At 42.2% G+C, this 23,511-nt stretch overlaps 2 protein-coding genes across 4 annotated transcripts; one reads left to right on the plus strand and one right to left on the minus strand.

Moving 5' to 3' along the window:
- Positions 1-661: 661 nt before the first annotated feature.
- On the plus strand, positions 662-11,354 carry hyls1 (HYLS1 centriolar and ciliogenesis associated). Of its 3 annotated transcripts, none has more exons than XM_085409192.1 (12): positions 662-828; positions 1,208-1,361; positions 2,016-2,135; positions 2,221-2,294; positions 2,510-2,712; positions 3,458-3,513; positions 5,837-6,006; positions 6,837-6,882; positions 6,964-7,018; positions 7,993-8,074; positions 8,290-8,316; positions 11,091-11,354. In XM_085409192.1, exons 2-12 carry the CDS (start codon positions 1,262-1,264, stop codon positions 11,208-11,210), a joined length of 1,053 nt encoding a protein of 350 aa, XP_085265318.1. In that variant the 5' UTR covers positions 662-828; positions 1,208-1,261; the 3' UTR covers positions 11,211-11,354. The 3 variants fall into 3 exon arrangements, with proteins under 3 accessions (XP_085265318.1, XP_085265317.1, XP_085265319.1); XM_085409191.1 differs by having other exon boundaries at positions 1,224-1,361; XM_085409193.1 differs by lacking the exons at positions 662-828; positions 1,208-1,361; positions 2,016-2,135; ... (1 more) ...; positions 2,510-2,712; positions 3,458-3,513 and adding an exon at positions 3,539-4,969.
- A 61-nt stretch (positions 11,355-11,415) lies between these two features.
- LOC146667496 (large ribosomal subunit protein uL4m-like) lies at positions 11,416-17,573 on the minus strand. The gene is made up of 5 exons (XM_085408396.1): positions 17,520-17,573; positions 17,230-17,424; positions 16,625-16,668; positions 13,351-13,424; positions 11,416-11,492 (listed from the first exon to the last, which is right to left on the minus strand). The coding sequence occupies exons 1-5, from the start codon at positions 17,571-17,573 to the stop codon at positions 11,416-11,418; spliced, it is 444 nt and encodes a 147-aa protein (XP_085264522.1).
- Between the last annotated feature and the right edge of the window lie 5,938 nt (positions 17,574-23,511).

The raw sequence follows: 23,511 nt of genomic DNA on the forward strand, positions 1-23,511 counted from the left end.
AATCCACTAACTAACCATTAATTAGTGGGGTTAGGTTAAGTGGCGATTCTAATTTCTCCATAGGTGTACATGTGAGTGCATATGGCTGTCTGTCTCTCTGTGTTTGCCCTGCGACAGACTGACATTCTGTACAGGAAGCAGGAAACTGCCTCTCACCCAGCACTTGGGATATGCTCCGGTAGCCCTGCAACCCTCATAAAGATAAGCATAAGAAAATGGCTCAATGGACGGACGGTAAATGTTCAGTTCTAATGTCAATCCATCATGTTTCTTTAATTACATCATCTAAAGAAATAATTTTCAATATATTACAATTATATTAGTATATTATATTACTGTTGTGCAAATGTCTTTGCTTAATATTTGATGAAAACATCAACATTGATAAATTAGATTGAATATCCAATTTTAACTAAAAACTACAGCAATATACTACCTCAAAATCAGTTCCTCATTTACTTTAAGATATTATTAAAGCAACTTTAACATTTTCCTCTCACACACCGTGCCCTGGCGTTCCTATCTGGGAGGATGATTAATGTGATTTGTGAGAACTATTTATTATCGTCGTTGTACTTTTCCAGTCCAGTTAGAGGTGGTAATGCGTCGACTCGTCAATCGCTAAATAGTACAACGAAGAAGAAAAAGACCGGATGTTTATGTCAATGACGTTAGCAGGCGTCATTTTCAAAGCTCTTTACGGCCGTTGTCTTGGTGCTGAGTGTTTAACTCTGTACAAACAATAAAGCGCAACTACTACTTCGATAAACTACACCGGTAACATTAGCAGGATGGGTTCACGCTAACACCTAACCGGCTTGTGTGAAGGTGAGAACGGACAAGTTAAAATTAGTTAACATCGTTTCTCTTTATGTCTGGTTGGGAACGGCTAGTCAAGCTAGCTAACAGCTGTTGTAAAATCAGTTTTGAATTGTTGTTAGGACAGTAGGAAATCAACGCAGATGTTAGACTTATTTATTTACTCTTGGTTTATTTGATATTTGTTATAGAGTATCTACAGACTGTTTGTTAAAATTGCAACTGCGCTAGTAATCATACCAAAAGTGTGTCTCATTGTCCAACACTGTGATAAAAGCCCATGCGTAAAACGTGTTTGAAAAGCTTTACATGTATCAAAAGAACATTTTGTTTATGACATAACATCTTGCATCCTGCATATCTGGTTTTGTCTTTGTGTTTGATTTAGATTTTTTTTCATGTAGGACTGTTTTCATATCAGTGACTGGAAGCTGGAAATATTATGGACAATCTGGATTTCTCAGAGGAGGAAATTCAAGAACAGTTAGCCCTCCTTGGCTACAAAAACATACCAAAGCACAGGCTGCGTGAATTTAAACAAGGTTAAACATATATCTACCAACCCTTCTTAAACCTCCCAACTCACATTGCCATATTGTTTTGCAGTTTAATATATTTATTGTGCACTGATTATTTACATTTTTAATTCTAAGAATTGATCTCTTGTTTTTCTTAATTTTCTGTCATATACTCACATTAAACATAAAAGTTTCAAATAATGAGCTCAGTAATTTTCTGTCATATATTAAACATAATCAAAGTTTCAAAAAATTAGCTCAGTAAGTAATCTCTGCGAGTAAAAAGCTCAGACTTTAGGAGTTTCAAAGAGTTGAGTAATTGTTTTTTGGGGGAGGGGGTGTAACTTGTCTTAGATAATGGATTTCCCTTATGTGGTTATGTCAGGAGCACAACTCTAGTATGGGCACACGTGTTGTTCAAACCATCAGTTTCTGAGGCGCAGTTAATCAGAGGAAAGTTAGCCTAAAGAGAGATGAAATTAAACAGTTGTTTCACACTATAGATGAACTGAGGGGCTGCACAGAAGTTAAGGATTATTTTGAACTGTGAATCATGCAGAGCTACTCTGGTAGAGTGTAATAATAGAAATAGATGTGGAAATGACAGGCATTACAGGAAATGATTGCAGACATGTTAATCAGTAAATATTGAGGGGAAACTGTCATTTCTGTGATTAGATCTGGATGAGCTGGTTCGACGAGGGGAGTGGAAAGGCCTTTCCTCATCAAATGAGATGAATGCCAAATCTCAGGCAACTACACCTCAGCCAAGTCCCCCTGCCTATACCAAAGAAAAGGGTCAGAGCACTCACTTTGTGATTTTGAGTATTTCACTTTTATAACACTTAATAACATCTAACTTGAGCTCTGTTTTTCTCCACAGTTAGTCCACACTGCTTTAAAGGCACTAGTGAATCATTCTTCCTACATGCAGGCAGTACAGACCATGCCAGAAAGGTAAGCATTAATGACTCATAACATACAAGATATGTTTTTATATTATATTCATTTATTCTTGCATTCATTGCTCTATTGAGCCAAATGCTGTTAATGTGTTGCCACATAAAATCATGTCATGAGTAGCACTACTTTGATTGGACAACAAACATAGTCTTAATTGTAATGGTGTCAGGCATGTGCAATAAATTAAAAGCATGTAATGTCACACCCAGACGCTCATCAACTGTTATAACGGAGACTATGACTCGTACGCTCAACACTCGGTGGCCCAGAAGCTCAAGCTCCCTCCAGGTGCTCCAAGCAGGCTTCAGGTGGAGCAGGATCTTGAGGATACCATCCACTCACCACTGACAGATAGCTACACATCTACCCCAGACACCCAGGGGAGACACTTCATCAAGAGAAAAGTTCTGAGGTAGTTTTACGAATCGTGTGCTAATTTTTTCATTTGTTTGTCCAGAGTTAATTTGGTAATGGTAAATGGCCTGTATTTATATAGCGCTTTACTAGTCCCTAAGGACCCCAAAGCGCTTTACATATCCAGTCATCCACCCATTCACACACATTAGTTAATTTTAGTTTTATTTGTCTTTCCAACTAGCAGCAGCTGGATTTTTCTTTGTATTAATAAAAAAAGCACGTAAAGAGTAGAATTTCATGCATTTCTAGGAAACAGCTTTCCGGATACAATTTTGTTCTGATTACCAAAGAACAAGTTTGTTTGTTTATTTTTGTTTGTTTTTTTTCATGTTATTCTGCTCTGTAACCACTAATGGCTCACGAGTGAAAGAGTCTATGGGTTTATGGGCCTATGTGCTTACTGTCTGGATTAGTCTGTTTTATTTTTTTACAGTTTATTTAAACTTTAAACTTTATTACAGTTTAGCCCAAGATTTTAAATAAATATGAAATAAAACCCGTGTTTTTCATCATCTCTGACACCGATCTCCAATTTATATCGCAGGTCGGTATTCAAATTTAAGTTGTTTTTTTAATCATTGACATATTCTTCTCTTTTTATATCATTTCTTCATTGGCTAACACTAACAGGGAATTTGTGGCACATCTGGAACAAGTCAACTTATTGTGGAGATATGACTTGTTCCAGATGTGCCAAATGGAGAAGGTCTTCGACTCTAATTATGCTTCCCGCCCCTCAGGAAACACAAAGGACAGTCACTTGTCTGTGATGAATCAGTCTACAGTGAAGACTCAGGTAACAAAAACTAATGGACAAAAATCTGTAATATCTTCTGATCATCTGCTTTAAGGTTTATTGTTCTAAAATAATAAGTAATAATGTTCGATTTTATGTTTTCACAAAGCTGTAATGTACAATTGTACTGTGTACTATTAATCAAATTGGGATTATTTTTTTTAGGTAGCTTTACTATAACTAGATTAGAATAAAAAAAAAATAGGTAAACTGAAGTGCAGAAATAATTTCAAGAAGAAAATGAAAGAATAAATTGACTGAGTACTGCTGTAGACATCCAGTTTGTATTTATGGATCACAACAAGTTTTATCCGAAGTTTCATGTTTATAGTTGAACCCTGGCCTTCATTGTCTCACAATAAGAAACAACTATTGAAACAAGCAGCATTAAAGAGTAAATGCAGCAGTGTAATTCCTTTTGGTCAGCAGCAGTGGGCGCTGTTCCAGTGAGAAGAAGCTTTTGAGGCTTCAGCTAATCCTCTTAGCTACTTCCTTAAGTCCTGTGCCTTCTCAGATCACACACTCCATACACCTGAGTTGTAGTGCAAACTCAACATGTACAAAATGTGCAGCACTCAGTCAGACGAAGAGAGTGAAGATGACAAGAATTCCCTTTCCTCCTCATTTTGGTCTGATGGAGATGAGGAGAAAGAAGAAGAAGAGGATGAGATTGAGCGAATGATTGACTCTAAACCAGCCACCGATGCAGAAGATTTACTTCAGGGGGCTTCAGAGGAGGTAAAGAGTGGGTTGAACAACCAGAGCAACTTCAGCAAGGAAAGTTTGGATAAGACAAATAACGATGAGGAGGAGGAAGAAGAAAGGTGTAGTAGCAGTCCAGATAGTCTCGCACCAAGTCTGATGACCTCTGGCTACGGGACCTACAAACCAGAGGGGCAGGAGGGAGCAGAGTACAGAGATGACCACACCATAACAGAGTTTGATCAGGATAGTCTGTCTGAGATGAGAGAGGACGAAGAGGACAGTCGGTCACTCAGCAGCTTTGGCGACTTTATTGAACCTACACATAAGCCAGACTTCAATGAACTGTCTGTGTTAGAGGTCAGCAAGATTTTTGATAATGTGGCGTGCTGTAGAGAAATCATCCACATCACAGAAGTGCATTCGGAACAGAAGAAAAAGCAGGCAGGTGAGGAGGAGTGCGATCTACATGCGGCATCTGAAAAGAAAGCACCAAAAGAACAGCATCGCACTGTTCAGGCTGAAGACATGTTCCGGCTGAACGAGAAGCAAAAACAAGAAATAGAGGTGCACGACCTTCATGGGTTCAATAATGTCAAGAAAGACGTCGGAGGAAAAGCGGAGTGTGAAGATCCAGACGAGTCTTCGAGCAACAAAGACATCAAGTTTATTGACTCCAGAGTGAACATTAGCTCGACCATGATGTATGGCAACATGTGTGCAGAGTGGGAAGGAAACCTCAGACAGGACAGGGGTAAATGTTTTCCAGCTTCTAAATCAGCACGTCATGATACTTGTTACTGTAAGGAGGTTGTTTTTTTTTGCTGTTTGGTCAGAGGCTCAGAAATGGGCTACATGTTTTTGGGCATTTAGCCATAAAAAGGTCAGCTTTGAATAATAAATTACATCCCAGTTTGGACATTTAAAAAAAGGTTATTGAATTTATATTCAGAAAAATAAATACATGTTGTATGAAAACAATTTTTCAAAGAGTTAAATTTCTTGATATAAGATGTACATTTTTAATGCAGGTATTAAATTTCAACATCACATTAATTGTAAATTGACTTCTCAATTAGTGTTGATATGAAAAGTTTAAAAGGTGGGCTGATTATGCTTTCCCTTATTTTCTAACATACATATGTACTATTACAAAATAAATACTTCTGTTAAACAGGTCGAGTGTTTTAAATAATGAGGTGTTCATGTGTGTTAGTAATCGATGTGAGACTTAAGCTTCTCACTGATCTAAATGCTCATTTTAAGGCCGTTTTTTCAACCCTTTGAGGGCAGCCAATCAGGAGAATGTTGTCTTGGAGCCACTTATAGGAAGAGGAACTAAAATGTAATTCTGTCAGAGAGTAGATGAACCTTGAAGCAGAACCAAGGCTCACTATCAAATTAAAAATAATTATTTTGAATTGTGGCAAAAATATGGAAATTTGCTAATTTTAGCAGGGAAAGTTTAATATTTATACATGTATTAACACAGACTTTGCTACTCTCTTCAAAGTTGCTAAGAATCCAAATATGGAGTTGGAGATAAGCAAACTATGTCTCTTTTAAAGTAGCTGAGAGTGAAGTGTTGGGTTTGCTGATGGTTAGTAATTTGTGTTTGCAGGTACAGCGAGCTGTCTGGAAGAAAGACTGGCTCAACTTCATTTAGCCACATCACCTGAGCAGGAGTCACCTGAGTCAGACAATGAAGACCTGGACGATCAGAGCGACACTCAGACCTCTGAGAGTGAAAGAGTGTCTTTAAGCGCTTTTGAATTGTACATGAAAGGCATGGTGGGTAATATGTCTGTGAAGGTTCTCAGTCATCCAGGTCATCGTAGTCAAAGGAGCTTGCAAAGAAAAGCGTCTGGACTTCTTTAAGTTGCTTGAAGACGTTTCACCTCTCATCCGAGAAGCTTCTTCAGTTCTAATGTCAAATGGTGGAGAGTCCCAGATATAAACCTAGTGGGAGTGACCCCCCACAGAGGGACAAAAGGACCCCCTGATGATCCTCTAATCGCCTGAGCCAAGGTGGGAAACTGGGCGTGGGTCCCAATCCGCCAGAGTTTCGGGTGTGTTCATTGTGAAACCTGGCCCCACTTTATCATGCGAATTCCTGAGGTCAGATGGCCCAGGATGTGAGTGGGCGTTAAGGCAACTTAAAGAAGTCCAGACGCTTTTCTTTGCAAGCTCCTTTGACCATGGTGGGTAATGTAGTCTCTTAAGATTTAAGAAATTTAATAGCGTTCAAAGTGTGTCTTCTGTCCTATCTTGCTCCTCCTGCCAACGGGTGAGGGGGGATAGCTGCCCTTCCCTTAGCCTGGTTCTGCCAGATATTTCATCCTGTTAAAAGGAATTTTTTTTCCTTCCCACTGTCACCAAGTGCTTGCTCATAAAGGGGTCATTTGATTGTTGCTGTTCTCTCTCTATGGGTTTACCCTGTTGTAGGGTCTTAGTTTACAATACAAAGTGCCTTGAGGAGACTGTTGTTGAGATTTTATGCGATATTATATCTATAGCTATATTATATTAATAAAACTAACACATTTTCTTCTGTTAATAACAGTTGAAGATGTAATATCTTGTTTTTTTCTTCTGTTTGTCTTTCTTTATGGTGGAAGCAGACTCGAACTAAGAGTGATGGTGATATAAGGCCCAAACCAAAGTCCTGTAAGCTGGCAATAAAGCACAATATAAAGATTTTGCTTTCTCTGAACTTTCGATAATTTCTCACATAGATTTTCATTTCAGTCATCCGGCCAGTGATGAGTCAACAGACCATAAAGAAGACTGACCCAGTAGCCAAGTAAGTTACAAAATGCAGTGGTTAAAAAATGAAAAGGATTGCCACTTCTGTTTGAGACTCACACCTGAAATAATGTGGAATTATGATTCTAGAGGCTCCTGATAGGTTTCTTAATGATTTCTTTTCCATTAGAAGACTCATGTGCAGCACCTTAATGCTTCCAAATTCAAAATTCAAATTTTTATTTGTCACGTACACAGTCATACACAGTACGATATGTAGTGAAATGCTTGGACAACTGCTCGTGACCTAAAGAAAACAAAAAAGGAAAAGGCTATGAATAAGAAAGGAAATAAATATGAAAAATTAAAAAGGGTAAATTTAACTAGGAAGGAATAAAATATAAATTAAGGTTAAAAATGAAATAACTGTACAACACAAATTAGAATGAAGGGTAAATTTAACTGGGAAGAATAAGATAAAGATAAATATATAAATTAAAGTTGAAAATAAAATAACTGTACAACAAAATACACAATATAGAACTATATAAGAATGTATGAAGAAATCTAAATATAAATAAATATATACACAATAACAGCAGCTGTACAAGTATTAACCGGAAATGAAGAATATAGTGACCAGTGTTGTGCAAAACCAAAGTCCAGAAAGTCCAGTGTGTGTGTAAGAACCATATGTGTGGGTCAGTACTGTGTGGTGGTGTGATTGAGAGACCGTATCGCCTGCGGGAAGAAGCTCCTCCTCAGTCTCTCTGTGTTGGTCTTCAGGGAGCGGAATCGCTTTCCATACAGCACTTCAGTACTTCCTATAACTTGTGTTAGTGTAAGTTAGACAGTAATTATGCCAAATAAAGGACAGTAATTTTAATTGATTATCCTCATGTTGTATAACAGTTCTGTAACATTCTGTTTGTACTTCCTTAATACAGCAGCAGTCTGGAAGAATCACACCCATCAGGTTCACATTGATGTGATGGTTACATGTTTGCTCACTGGGTTTTCTTATATCTGCAGGTATTTCCAGTACAAGCAGCTCTGGGAGATGTTCAAACTTTCAGGAGAGAAGGACAGGAGGGCACTGCGCTCAGAGATTAAGGTAGAAAATATAACTTCAATAGGCAAGTGTTAGCACTCCTCACATAGATGTTCAATCATCTTTGTTTTCATACTTGTGGGATGAGACATAAAGTTATTACACCGTCGCTTTTCTCAGTAATAGAATGATCTGACTTATAAATTCCTGTTTTGTTTCATTGTCCTGGGCAGCAATGTTTATTGGAAGTACTTATGAGTGTATGTTTTTCTTTTCAGCAACGGCTCACATATCAGCCTCCACCAGTAAGTATTTCTCCAGATTTTTTTTTCTATTTCTCATTTGTCCTTTTTGTACACAAGTTGTGTGAATACAAACTTTGGATAATCTCTCTCAAAACATAAAATATATGGTATACCATACCATAAAATAAATTATGGTAAAAATAATAATAATAATAATAATAATAATACATTTTATTTAAAAATAGCGCCTTTCAAAGCACCCAAGGATACTGTACAACAAATAAAAACACAAAAACTGGAAATATACACAATAATAAGAATAACAGATAAAAGTTAAGAGCATACAGAGGTTTAAACATAAGCAATTTTAAACAGATGAGTTTTGAGGGTGGACTTAAAAAGAGGGAATGAACTACTATTACTGAGGTCAGGGGGTAAGAAATTCCAAAGTCGAGGGGCAGAACAACTAAAAGCCCCGCCCCCATTGTAATCAGATGAGCGGAAGGAACAGAGAGAGAAAGAGAAGATGAAGATCTGAGGCACCGGGATGGGAAGTTCATCTGTACTAAATCGGAGAGAGAGAATGAATAGCCTTAAATGTATAAAGGATTATTTTAAAATGGATGCGAAATTTAACCGGAGCCAGTGTAGCTACTTCAGGAGTGGGGAGATGTGGTGGGTAGAGAAAGTCCTAGTAATAATATGGGAGTTCTGGACACGTTGGAGCTTGTTAATGGATTTTTGTGTAAGGCCAAATAATAGTGAGTTACAGTAATCAATTCGCGAGATAACAAGATTATGGACGAGAATGGCAGTGGCATGAGGAGTGAGGAAAGGGCGGAGGCGATTGATGTTACGGAGTTGAAAATATGTTGCACGTGTGACATTATTGATATGTGAATTAAAGGACAATGTGCTATCAAGAATGACACCCAAGCTTTTCACAGAGGGAGAGATAGGGACCAGCGAATTATTGATAGTGAGAGAGAAATCGTTAATTCTGGATAGCAATCGTTTAGTGCCGACCATGAGAAGTTCTGATTTATTGCTGTTGAGTTTAAGGAAGTTGGAGGAGAACCAGGAATTGAGTTCAGCTAAGCAGAGGGTGAGGGAGGGTGGAGGAAGAGTAGAATCGGGTTTGGTAGAGAGGTAAAGCTGGGTGTCATCAGCATAGCAGTGGAACCGAATGTTATATTTACGAAAAATGTGTCCGAGTGGAAGAAGCTAAATGATGAAAAGGAGGGGCCTGAGGACAGATCCCTGGGGCACCCCAGTAGATAGAGAAGAGAAGGCTGAGAAGTGAAGGATTTTCATTGAATGAACTGAGTGCGGTCAGACAGGTATGATTTAAACCAGGCTAATGGAGTATGAGAGAGACCAATAGAAGCTAATCTGCTAAGAAGAATGGGATGAGAGATGGTGTCAAAGGCTGCACTCAGATCAAGGAGAATAAGGATGGAGAGGAGACCAGAATCAGCTTGCCATAAGAAGATTGTTTGTTATTTTTATAAGAGCAGTTTCGGTGCTATGCAGAGGACGGAAACCAGACTGGAACTGTTCGTAAAGGTTATTATCAGTTAGGTGTAGATGGACTTGTGAAGCAACTATTTTTTCAAGAATTTTTGAGAGGAATGAGTCCTATCTCCAATCTAGGAGATAGGACGAAAATTGTTAAAGTTGTTGGGATCTAGACCTGTTTTTTTCAGGATTGGGGTAATGGCGGCAACTTCGAAAGAAGCAGGAACAGTTCCAGTGGTGAGTGAAGAGTGAATAATAGCAGATATGAGGGGAAGGAGAGGGGGTAAACAGGCTTTGACAAGGACAGTGGGGATAGGATCAAGCTGGCAGGTAGAAGGCTTTGATTTGTGGATGAGCTCAGCAATATTAATTAAAGACGGAAGTTGAAAAACAGAGAGGAAGTGAGAAGGGGGTGGAATTAAGACAGAAGAGCTACATTGAGCATTAGGGACCAAGTCTAGGTGTATTTTTGGAATTTGGACGAGCTCATCAGCTGTATACTGATGGATCCCAGTGCAAAGTCGGAAGATCGATGACATAAAGATCCAGACCCACACAGACAGTGCATAGATCCTGAGAGGCCACATCACGGACAGGAAGAACCGGACAGAGACACCGGTGGGCCGTAGAGACAGGAACAGGACAGGAATCCGGTAGCGACAGAGGTAGCGATGAGTAGCGGCAGCAAGTCGCGCCAGCGTTCACTCAACCGGAAGGTTAAAATGTATCAGAGGAAAAATAAAAATAAATGAAAAACATGAAATGAGAAGGTGTGTTCAACCTTTTGACTGGTAGTGTACATCTATTTCATGGACGAATTTGTAAGAAATGCAAATATGTCCCAAGTGCAATGACCTGCAGCTCTTTATTTCAGATTTTGTCTGAAACAAGAGTTTATTGTTTTATCTCCGTCCTTTAAAGTCTTAACCCTCTGTGGTTGGATCTTATCTTTGGATCTTTACACATTCTGCAAATATTTTCCAAGAACACAATGGGCAGCTGTTTATAGGAGAGTGTGGATGTTCTGAGAAGTGTTAAAGGGTAAATAAAGGTAGCACTGTGTTCAGAGTAAGATTTCTATTTGAATCTCTTTGACCACGTGTAACAAACACAACGGTCACTTGCCAAACAGAGCTAAATTTTCCTTTAACTTGATGTGTAAAGAACTGAGATCAAAAATCTACACAAAACGTCTCTCAACTGTTTAAGTGGCTTACATATCTGAGCCTGCTGTTGCATAGATCACAGTTGGAGACTCAGAACATCCGAAAGTGATCAGCTTTAGTGGTTAAACAGTTTATCCCTCGTCTTTGCAGCCTAAACCTCGGAGAGTTTACGTACCCAACACCTACATCGTGCCAACAGAGAAGAAACGGTCAGCACTTCGCTGGAAGATCAGGAATGATTTGGCCAGTGGTCTCCTTCCATACAAATGATTACACTCTGCATGTTGTTTTTACATATTTTTATTAAACTTTTGCTTTTTTTTTTATCATTGGAGTTATTTATTATTGACTTTCTTGTTACAAAAAATAAAAACAAAGAAAATGTGACTCACTTAACTCAGTTAATATGTTACAGGTCACTCTTTAAGGAAAGTCAGAGTAGGTTAGTTTAAACGGGTAGAGAGGCGTGTAACGTTCATCGTGCCAGAAACTTAACCTTTTCCAAAGTGAGGACGATGGCTTCATGTTTCAGCATGCTGTGGACATTCAGACCTGAGAGAGAAAATATGACAAACTGTGTGAGTTTTAAAGAAGAGATTTGTTACATATAACACTTAAAACCCTGAGCTTTTTAACAACTGTTTAATTAAACTGGCATGTTAGGGGTCCATAGACACAGTGCTGCAAAGACTTCAATGCATGAAATATTTTGCACAGAGAGGCATTTTTTGAAAAATGTATTGATAGCAATGTTGAATATTATTACAGGGTGGCTGGCCTCTCCCTTAGAGATAGGGTGAGAAGTTCGGCCATCCGGGAGGGGCTCAAAGTAGAGCAGCTGCTGCTCCACATCAAAAGGAGCCAGCTGAGGTGGTTCGGGCATCTGACAAGGATGCCCCCTGGGCGCCTCCTGGGTGAGGTGTTCCAGGCATGTCCCACCGGGAGGAGGCCCCGGGGCAGACCCAGGACACGCTGGAGAGATTATATCTCTCGGCTGGCCTGGGAACGCCTTGGTATTCCCCCGGATAAGCTGGAGGAGGTGGCTGGGGAGAGGGAGGTCTGGGCCTCTTTGCTTAGGCTGCTGCCCCTGCGGGTCGCAGCAGCCGGGTCGGCCTCGGATAAAGCGGATGAAGATGGATGGATGGATGGATGGATGGAGGAAAAAAAACTACATGTAAAATAATCCAAAGACATGCAGCTTGTGGGGATAGGTTAATTGGATAATCCAAATTGCCATTAGGTGTAAAATGGTAAATGGCCTGCATTTGTATAGCGCTTTTCTAGTCCCTAAGGACCCCAAAGCGCTTCACAGAGAAGCGGGGTACACCCTGGACAGGTCGCCATTCTGTCGCAGGGCTAACACAGAGAGACAGACAACCATTCACACTCACATTCACACACTGGTGATGGCAAGCTACATTGTAGCCACAGCTGCCCTGGGGCGCACTGACAGAAGCGAGGCTGCCGGACACTGGCGCCACCGGGCCCTCTGACCACCACCAGTAGGCAAACATGGGGTTAGTATCTTGCCCAAGGATATTTGGCATGCAGCCAGGAGGCAGCCTGGGATCGAACCACCAACCTTCTGATTAGTGGCTGACCTGCTCTGCCACCTGAGCTACAGCCACAGGTGTGAATGTGCGAGTGAATGTGAGTGCGAATGGTTGTCTGTCTCTCTGTGTTAGCCCTGCGACAGAATGGCGACCTGTCCAGGGTGTACCCCGCCTCTCGCCCTATGACAGCTGGGATAGGCTCCAGCGCCCCCCGCGACCCTGAAAAGGATAAGCAGAAGCGAATGGATGGATGTAAAATAATTACACCGTGATGCCTCTGCCTTTGTAAATAGAGGGACAGTAACTGCGTGTTTATATGTAAGCGTGTAAAACCTGAAGATATACAAAATACTGTTAATCTGACTATCTGCCATTCTGCAATTCCCCTCATGTAAGCAATAACGTGGCGCACAGCTGATGTGAAAAAAGGCACATACCATAAACGTTGCGTGAAGAACTCTGTATTCCTCGTCCACACGTAAACGCAAAAAATTCGTTTTAAAAAATCTCAGTTTTCGGTGATTCGAAACGCCGTTTACGTGTGGAAGAAACAGCTGCGTTTTCAAAAATACCCGTGTAGGTGCGTTAGTAGTTTATTTTCTTACTACCTGCAGATTACTTGTATTTGCTTAATTGTTTACTAAATGTTTGAGGTGTGAAATAAACCGCAATTGAGCAAATATGGGTGTGTGTGGTTGGAGGATGTGTTAGTGCGCGCGTGTGTGTGTGCGCGTGAGGGGGGCGCGAACATTTTTCTGTAAAACAAAGGGGGGCCCTTCGAAAAAAGTTTGGGAACCACTGAATTAATCTGCTAAAACTGAGTTAAGAGAGACAAAAATCACTCAGTGTGAACTTACCGATTGCTGGAATGATGTTCACTGTCTTCAAGTTTGCCGTGGCCTGAAGGATGTTTTCAGAAAAGTCTTCACCTCTGAAAGCAACAACAACAACGTGAGCACTGAGCAACAGTGGGCGTCCAGTGGTGGAGATTCAAACAGATTTTAAAGTTGATCATTTCGAGTTCAAAGTTTATTCGCCACATGCAGTGGCAGGTTGCCCTGCAGTGGAATGAACCCGCCCCCTGACCTTACACATACAACACAGACATCACATGGGGATACAAGTCAGAGAACGGTTGCATTACAGAAAAAAACACTGAAATGTACACTACAGTGGGAAAGGTACAAGAGGAAAAAAAGAGACCTCTACTCATGCTGGGCTACAGGAGGACAGCATGAGAACAGGAAACAAAAAAACTCCTCTGCACAGAAAAGCACATAAATGTCCACAGTACAACATTATAGAGCACGTGACCAGTAACAGGGTTGGGTAGGGGATATGGAGTTCTCCCAGGCAACACAGCAGCCATCCTGCCACTGCGCCGACTCTCCAGTGCGGGCCCAGACCCGCCTCGTGTTCCCAGGAGGCAACAAGCATCGAAGGCGTTGGAAGGGGACAGGGGATGTGTGAGTGCTTATCAGTGTAAGTGTATGTGTGTGCGTGTCCATAGTTCAGCTGAGACAGTGTCCTTCGCCCTATCAGGCTAAATAAACAGTCTGCTAGCCAATCCAGGTGGCCTTGCATGGGATGGGAAGGATAGTCATCACACAGTCGTTATCAGGAAGTTGTTGATTGGCTCCAGCCTTGGGCCTGAGCAGCTGGCGCCGTGGTGTCCATATGTTGAATATTGTTGATTTCTCCTTTATGCGAGCAGCTCCGAATTTCAAGCTATTCTTTAACACTCTGACACTGGTCTCTCGATCTCCCGTTGGAGAGCCGCGAGCCTCCCCATGATGGTATCAAACTTCTGTTCCGTGGTGTTGTCATTCTTTTGATTCTGAGACCCCACAACCCCACAACTTTCGCTCAAGGGTGTCATTTTGAGCAGGCCTCTCTCTGATGTATCCCATCATACGCTCAATGTTGTTATTTTGAGTCTTCACGGCAGCCGTAAGTGTCTCCAAGGTGTTAACCATGCTGCGTTCGTTGTGAGAGGTCGCGCCTCGTCCCATCGCTTCAATTCCAGCAGTCAGCCTTGGGGGGGGTTTGAACAGCTGGTTCCGCTCTCTTATTTCTATGATAAGTCAGGGCCAAGCCAGCTCCGATCAGCAAGAACCCTGTTATCATGGTTCCGAATAGGTAGGTATCTTCAGCGTCCTCGATCGACAGTCCCGCCAGGACTGTCAGGACATCGTGTATCTGGCAGGGAAAGTCCCTCCAGGGCACTCGGGCTCTCCCGAGCCCAGACTTCTCGTTGAGAAAAGGGTGTCAATAGCATTCAGAGACCAGTTGATCAAATCCATAATTCTCTTTTAGGTTTTAGAGAACGACAGTGAGAGATTGTTCGAGGGAAAGTAATACACACGAGACAAGACAAGGATACAAGAGGCTAAGCAAGGAAGATAAGGGTAAGGAGGAGAGGAGAAAAAGTGTGACCGCCTTTGCATTTGTACAGAAGTGCTGCTAAAGATACTCACATCCACTATTAACACAGACTCTCCCCTGTGTCTGATGAGGTCAAGCAGGTACTGAGAGTCTGGTGTGGGGATGTTCAGAATCAGAATGGGTTTATTGCCAGATGTTGAGGTTTACAACATTAGGAATTTGCTGCGGTGCTTCAGTGCAAACAATAGAATTAAAGTGCTATGTAGAAAGAAAGATATGTGCATGAGATATACATGAGATATATACATGAGAATAAGAATTAAGAGTGCTACGTAGAAAGATATATACATGAGTGCAGGTGGTGATCAGTGCCAGACATGAAATGATGCAGTGACACAGCGTAGGGTCATGTGTTAGTGGCGGGGACAGTCATGTGGTTATTGTTCATGTGTCCAACAGCAGAGGGGAAGAAACTGTTCTTGTGGCGAGAGGTTCTGGTGCGAATGGACCGGAGCCTCCTGCCTGAGGGGAGCAGGTCAAACAGACTGTGTCCAGGGTGAGAAGGGTCAGCTGAGATCCGGGCTGCACGCCGCAGTGTCCTGGAGGTGTACAGGTCCTGCAGAGATGGGAGTCTGCAGCCAATCACCTTCTCAGCAGAGCGCACAACACGCTGCAGTCTCTGTTTGTCCCTGATAGTGGCTCCAGCGTACCACACGGTGATGGAGGAGGTGAGGATGGACTCGATGATTGCAGTGTAGAATTGCATCATCGTCCGTGTTGGCAGGTTGAATTTCTTCAGCTGCCTCAGGAAGTACATCCTCTGCTGGGCTTTCTTGATGACGGAGGTGATGGTGGGCTCCCACTTCAGGTCCTGGGTGATGGTGGTACCCAGGAAGCGGAATGAGTCCACAGAGGTGATGGGGGTGTCAGTCAGGATGATGGGGGGGAGTGGGGCTGTGTGCTTCCTGAAGTCCACAATAATCTCCACTGTCTTCTGGGCATTCAGCACCAGGTTGTTGTGGCTGCACCAGGACACCAGACGTTCAACCTCCCTCCTGTAGGCAGACTCATCCCCGTCAGAGATGAGCCCAATGACGGTGGTGTCATCTGCGAACTTGATTAGCTTGACAGACTGGTGGGTGGAGGTGCAGCAGTTGGTGTACAGGGAGAAGAGCAGAGGAGAAAGAACACAGCCCTGAGGGGAGCCGGTGCTGATGGTCCGGGAGTCCGAGACATTCTTCCCCAGCCTCACGTGCTGCTTCCTGTCCGTCAGGAAGTCAGTGATCCACCGGCAGATGGGATCAGGCACATTCATCTGGGAAAGCTTGCCTCGGAGATGGTCTGGAAGGATGGTGTTGAAGGCAGAGCTGAAGTCCACAAACAGGATCCTGGCGTAGGTTCCTGGGGAGTCCAGATGCTGCAGGATGAAGTGTAGGGCCATGTTGATGGCGTCGTCTACAGACCTGTTGGCTCTATATGCAAACTGCAGGGGGTCCAGGAGGGGGGCCGTGAGGGTCTTGAGATGGGAGAGAACTAGGCGCTCAAATGACTTCATGACCACAGATGTCAGAGCCACGGGTCTGTAGTCATTTAGTCCAGTGATCCTAGGTTTCTTGGGGACAGGGATTATGGTAGAGGACTTGAAGCAGGCAGGCACATGACATGCCTGCAGTGAGGAGTTGAAGATGCCAGAAAACACTGGGGCCAGCTCGTTTGCACAGTGTCTGAGGGTGGCAGGAGACACACCGTCTGGGCCGGGAGTTCACAATGTGAAGATCATCCTTTGTCAGCTAGCAGTTCAAAAGGGGGGAAAGTATTCAGCTGTCAAGAAATATTACGGATACGTAATAATGTAGTTAAAGTCATCGTGTATCCTATTCTCACATTTGTTATGTGCTCTAATTATAGTGTCACAGATAAAGAAAGGATTTTCTTTCTTTCTTACAAGTTCGTCACTGTCACCAATCTGCTACAAACCAAATACTCTCAAGAAATGATATGAGAACATAAAGGGTGAAGAAATTCTCCATTTAAAACAAGTGGATTTATCTCCTCCCCTCTTTAAGCAAACTTTCTTCTAAGTGGCTAACCACTGCAAACAAAGGGTCTGAACAATAGGTGGGTGCGGCTTCTGTATTCACACGTGTGAGATATCTGTACGGGTTATCGTCTCTGTGACATCATAACAACAGCAATAAGCGCTTGAGATAAGTGGGTGACAAAAACAGCTGCTTGTGGACACCGTCATATGTTACTGCATGTTTTACAACTCTTATTACAGATGTTATGAGCCTCTAACATCACTAGCAGCTGTATTTGCTCTTCACATGAAACAAAGGGGTTTCTCTTACCTGAGCCATCTTGGAGCTCAGCGCCACTTTGAGTCCTTGCACTCGAACTTTCATGGGTAACATGTAGTAGTAACTGGTGGGTCCTCTGGGTCCATGAGACACTCCACCTGAATGAAACACAGAACCAGTCAGACCATACTGGCCTCCAGCATGGGAATCCTTCCAGATCAACTCCACTGAAGGGTGATCATGTTTCTGGGAGTCATGACACAGAGACGAGCATACGCTGGACTATAAAACAGATGTTCATTCAACAGCAGACAGGGAAAAAATGAAAACAGAAGTTTTACAATAAGATCAAAAAGAGGCACCTCCTCTCCAAATGGGTGATCGGATGCTTCCATGCCGAGCTCGTCCACTTCCTTTCTGTTTCCAGGGATTCCAGCTGTACGGGTACAGGGATTTATTGTAGGGGCGGATCTAGAAGGGCGGCATGGGGTGGCCACCCTAAAATGATCTCTTGCCACCTATAGTACCACCCTAGTTTTGCATATGACATTGTTGTTTATTAAAATAAGAGCATTGACACTTTGAGCCATCTATATGGCTAACACTAAATATAAATTCTAAAACTGAATGTATTCCATTGTGTTACCCCCCCCCCCCCCCCCCCCCCCCCCCCTTCCACCATTAAGAAATGGTTTAGCCCATAGCGCAGACCGGCTTTATTTCTTGCTTTCAGTAGCAACCAATGCCTATGATTGTGCCAGAGCACATTTTGAATCAACATCATGGGTATTTCAGACTTCACACAGGTGGTTGGTTGCTACACTCTGGAAATGGAAAGAAGGTGAGTCTCCTTAACCCTCTGTGGTCAAGGGACACATATATGTATATATATATGTATATATATATACATGTATGTATGTATGTATGTATGTATGTATGTATGTATATATATATATATATATATATATATATATATATATATATACTCCGCCTAGGCTGCACTGTCCAGCGCAGATCCACTGAGTGCTCCACACAGACAGCATAGTCAGAAGGAAGAGCGCAGGGCACCTCCCCCACCCTCATTCAGATCTGGCGTTTGGAATTATTTTGGTTTTCATGTGACGTATGACCCTGAAGGTAAGCGAGTCATGGACTAAAGTAAAACAGTATGTTGGATGTGCCATGCAATGCTCAATTACATGGGTGGGAACTAGTGTGTTAGCGCAGTTAGCTCGTTAACGTGTTAGCCGTCTAGCCTCATGCACGGGCGATCGGCGGTAGCTCGTTAACGGAGATTTGCCGTGTTGTGGCGTTAAGGTCATTTCAACGAGATTAACCTGAAAGCACTAGTGGGAACACAACGAATATGACTGCACATTTACGCCGACATCATCCTAGTGCAAAGACAAAAACAACAAGCATGCTACTAACTTTAGCCGAGTCATTTAGACAGCTGTTAGCACATGATTCTCCTTATGCTGCTGAGAATATAGCCCAGAAGAAGCGGATAGTATAGCTTTTATTTTGGAAAGAGACATTTCTCTGTAATAAACTCTCTTTTCCAAAGATGAGTGATTCCTCAATCAGATACAGGGCTTGCAATATCGCTAGCCTGACGTCCTGGGGCTAGCGATTTTTTCAGTCGGGCTACCCTGCCCGTCGGGCTATTGTAGGAAGGAAAAATATATGTCAATGCTTTTGCATTCTTTCAGAAATGTAGCTGGGTAATTATGTTATTGGCATCGGTGAGCCACTGTCAATATGTGACATATTGAAATCGCGTTTGAATTTGCGCTTGTTTTTTTGCTTTCACTTTGCAATTGTGCGAACTGTGTATAGAGAGCGACAGCACTGATCTGTGAGTGATGATAATTTGCGCACCAATTCCTCTGACATCGTCTTATTAATCGTTAGCTTACTATGCAAACATGACAAGTGAAATCTCCCGCAGCAAGCTTAAACATGTGAGAGGTTGATCGCTGAGCTTATGTGAGTGAGTGTGTAAAAGCATTTCAGTTCTGCTGAGCCAAACAAGACAGGTCAGGGTGAAGAAGTGACAGCCAAAGAAAAGCTTACCACAAAACGGAGAAGTTATGACAAATCAGACTATAAGGCAAAAAGAAAGTGCAGCTTTATGGTTTCATGGACAAAATAATTTCTGTGGCTGCAATATGACGAGCTAAATAACCAGGGCTGCACATAAGTGGTCCGCAGGTGCGCATTCGCTGTCAAAATAAAAAACGCGCACAAGGGTTAGGGTTAAATTTAAAAACTGTACTTTTGAGTTAAAATATATATTTATAATTTTAATAAATGACAAATTAAAAAGGCATGAACATTTTTTTTGTATCGAAAAAATATCGAACCGTGACACCAAAGTATCGAACCGAACCGTGAATTTTGTGTATCGTTGCACCCCTTATATATATATATATATATATATATATATATATATATATATATATATATATATGTATGTGTGTGTGTGTGTGTGTGTGTGTGTGTATGTCAGGGTCCCTGTGCCTACCCGGTCGGCTCAGTATGGCTACATATGTTTTTGTATTCTTTTTTTTGTTCCTGCTCTCTCCCTTCCCCCCTTTCCCTCCTCCCTCTGCCTGGGCGGAGCTCACCTGTGGGCTCCTGCCCTTGGCCCACGCACCTATGGCTCATCACGAGTGATCCAGCTCCTTTATAAGATGGCAGCTCTGTGTTTCTCGTCGCTGGACCGTTGCCGACCCTCGTCAGTGTAACCCCAGCTCAATTACTTCTAGAGTGCTTTCACAGCGATTTGCCTTACTATCCCTTCGTGTCTCTGTGTACAGATTCCCTGGACCAACCCCTGTGTTACCCGAGCAAGTGGAGTGTGAAGAGGAGTGGACGGAGTGTGTGTGTGTGACTATCGGCAAGACCTAGAGCCTGCGTGTGAGTCCGTTCAGTCGCAGTGTGACAGTGTATACGTATATGTGTATATATATATATATACGTATACACGTGTGTGTGTTTGTGTGTGTACCAACAATCCTCCTGGCGGTCTTAACAATCCTATTGATTTGTCGCTTCTCATAGGACAGCTGCAGCTGCCAAACCAAGATGTAAAACTTTGTGTCAGGCTGTTTTCAATGGTGCCACAGTAAAAAATTGTGAGGTGAAGTGTGGAGAGTCCTCCTTTTCAGTGTTTCCTCAGGGAGTGGAGACACTTTTGTGCTCTTTTGATAACTGCTGTTGTGTTAATGGAGAAGGACAGGTCATCAGAAAGGTGTACACCCAGGAACTTAGCACTGCTGACCCTTGTCGCGTGTTCAGAATATTGAGGATGAGAACAAAACAATGATGGTCCAGAAGAGTTTGGGTCAAACAATGATTTTAATGAACACACGCGTGGGGAGATGAACACTACACACAATCAGCATCGATCTCCACCTAACAATACACAAGCAGTTTTTATAACATCAGGGTATTCTTACGCCCCCTCATGCGTCAAAGCAGATACATCACATGCATAAGTTTCAAAACCACAAATGTTCTGTTGACAACTTTTGACACATTTGAAAAGAACATTCTCTCCGTCTCCACGCCAGGTGCTTCCTGTAGATGCTTCTTGCTCTCGCTTATCTCTGGAACATCAGACGCACGTCCTACAACAAACTGTCACTTATGCAGGCACAAAATGCAGCTACAAGCAAAATATGTCTGAACTCTTACCTAGAATATGAGTCTACCTCCTGTGTGTGTGTGACCTCAAATGCACTCTGTCTCACCTCGCCAACTAAACTCATGACCTCTTACCAGACGGAAGTCACTCTCATATGTGTAATAATCTAACTGAAACTATATATACGGAATATATTGAATAAATGCTTTAATCAAATGCCACTACTCAAAGCTTAATAAAAAGGATATAAACAGCTAAAAGATAATAATGAGTAACATGGCATATGTGTCTTGTAAGCATGTAGGCAATCCTTCCATAACTCTAAGTCACTTTGCACAATAGATCGTCTGGACCTAGCGCCGGACGAAGCTTCTGACCTTCAATTAACTGACTGAGCTTCAACTCTTTAAAAAGCACAAACTGCAAGGTGTGTATAAAATGGTTATAACTGCACCTGGAATAAAGGTTAATATGGTGCCTGTATGTTTAAACATCTTAAAGCTATCTGTTATATTGTTAATGCAATGTTAATGCTGTAGATTATACTGTAGCAGTAAAATAACTTGTTCAATTCCACAATTCCCTCTCTTGACCTCTTGACCACAAGAGGTCACCATACGTTGTGTTGTGTCACTCCTCGGCCCACTCAGCTGCTTCCATGTCCATCAATGGCATCATGGACATCGGGGTCACCGCCGAGGGGTCCACTGCCCTCGCTCTGACCCTCTCTAGCCGTCCTCTGGCTCAGGGAATGAGACAACAACCTCAGGTGTTGTCTCATTCCCTGAGGTGGTCAACCAGAACACACTTCTTAATAAGCACTCTGTGTATACAATGATTATAGTTCAGTGCTTTCATCAGTATGCAGAATGCTTCGTAACTTTTTTTCCATATATGGTTAGATGTACTGATGTGCTTGTGTCATGTGCGTTAGATGTGAGTTGTCATGTGTCCATCTCCTTTCTCGGCTCGTGTATTGTTTTCTGCCATCTTCCAGTGCGGATAGCGTGATGAGCAGAGCCGTTGCCAGTAGTAAGACGCCAGTTTCCACCTGAGAACACTTCATGCTTGAGGTTGGTCACACCCAAATGCATCAGTGAGCCTAAAGTTGGTCAGTGGCTGGAGAGAATGAGAGTGCTAGCTGAGCTCAATCAGCACTCCTCCCTCACCACTGAACCCACTGACACCGGTGAGATACTCCTTACACTTGTGAATCTCTAGTGGTCTGTGTCATGGTCCTGGGTCGTGCGACCCAGTGTTTTGTGTTTAGTCTATTTTGATGTTTATTGTTTGTTAGGTTCATTAAGTTATTCCAGCTCATTTGTAATTATATTACCCTTGTATTAAGCCTCCCTTGCCCTTCATGTGTTTATGTCTGTGTATCTTGTGTTGTCAAGTTCATGCTGTCACTTCTGTCATCTTCCCCTGTACTCCGTATCCCTGGTTCGTGCGTCTACCTGTCATGAGTCATGTGTGCGTGGTTATGTTTAGTTCATGTCATGTCTAATCTCCATGTTTCCTGTTTTACTTTGAAAGTCTGTATTCAATGTCAGTGTATTTAGTTTCACCTCTCCTGTCCTGTTGTTAGGTTCATGTGTGTCAGCTGTGCTCCCATGTGTGGCCACTTCCCCTGATCATCCCTCATGTGTATTTAGTCTCGGTGTTTCATGCAGTCTGTGTCGCGTCGTCTGTGTTCCCACCCTCCATGTTGTCACAGCCAGTCTTTTGTATTCATAGTTATGATTTCCTGTGTCTTCATAGTTTATCCTGGTATCACTTTCCCAGTTTAGTTATAGTTTAGTTTTGTCACTGCGCTTCTGCCTTGTTTGCACTCCTTGTCTTCAGCCACAATAAAGGCTCGCTTTTCGTTCAACTCAGTTTTGTGTCCACGCCTGTGTCTGCACCTGAGTCCTCCACACACTCTCCACACGGTCTGCCACTGCGACCGTGACAGTCTGGGCTTCAAGCTCCACTTCCTTGCAGTGACTCTGATGAATCCAAAATGGTCTCTCTGCAATTCTACAGGCTTGAGCAACCTTAAGCTTAACCTCACATCATAACTGACTAAGGTGCCTCTTCGTATTAATATTATGTCATTATTAATGTTATTATCTTTTTATATAACAGCAATGGGACATTACAATATTTTATTAGTATATTACAATATACTACTATACTACTAATATACAATAGTCTATTATAATATTTTATTTATATTTCATTTTGTATCCAGCAAGGGCTTCGGGTGATCTGCAATTTCACCCTTTCCCAAGCTGGAGACATTTTCCTTTTCACATAAATCACTTCATTGTCATGGAACTCCCTGAGTTATTCCTCAACTTCAAGCTTTAAGTGTGTTAACTTCACACTATTCTAATACTTATGAAAGTAGCAAGCTGATTTTCATTGCATATGTTTGTGTTCTTAGCCAGGTTTAATCAATGTCTGTGCATTAATCTTCATGAGCTCTCTTAAGGTTAATGCATTTTCTGTTTGTGTGTGTGATTTTGTATATGTTGCTTTTGCAGTGTTTCAGACTCCTTCACAATTTTCCCACTTAATCAGACAGTTTTCTCTTCCCCAAGGTTGCTAACCTAAATTTTGATTTCCCACCTTAAATAACAGCATTCCTTGTCTTCAGCCAGGAGTGAGAGCTCTCATGTCAGAATTAGTGACACCAG

The sequence above is a fragment of the Rhamphochromis longiceps genome, linkage group LG6 (assembly GCF_057381845.1).
Source record: "Rhamphochromis longiceps isolate RC_006_pf linkage group LG6, R_longiceps_female_GT1.1, whole genome shotgun sequence".
NCBI lineage: Eukaryota > Metazoa > Chordata > Actinopteri > Cichliformes > Cichlidae > Rhamphochromis > Rhamphochromis longiceps.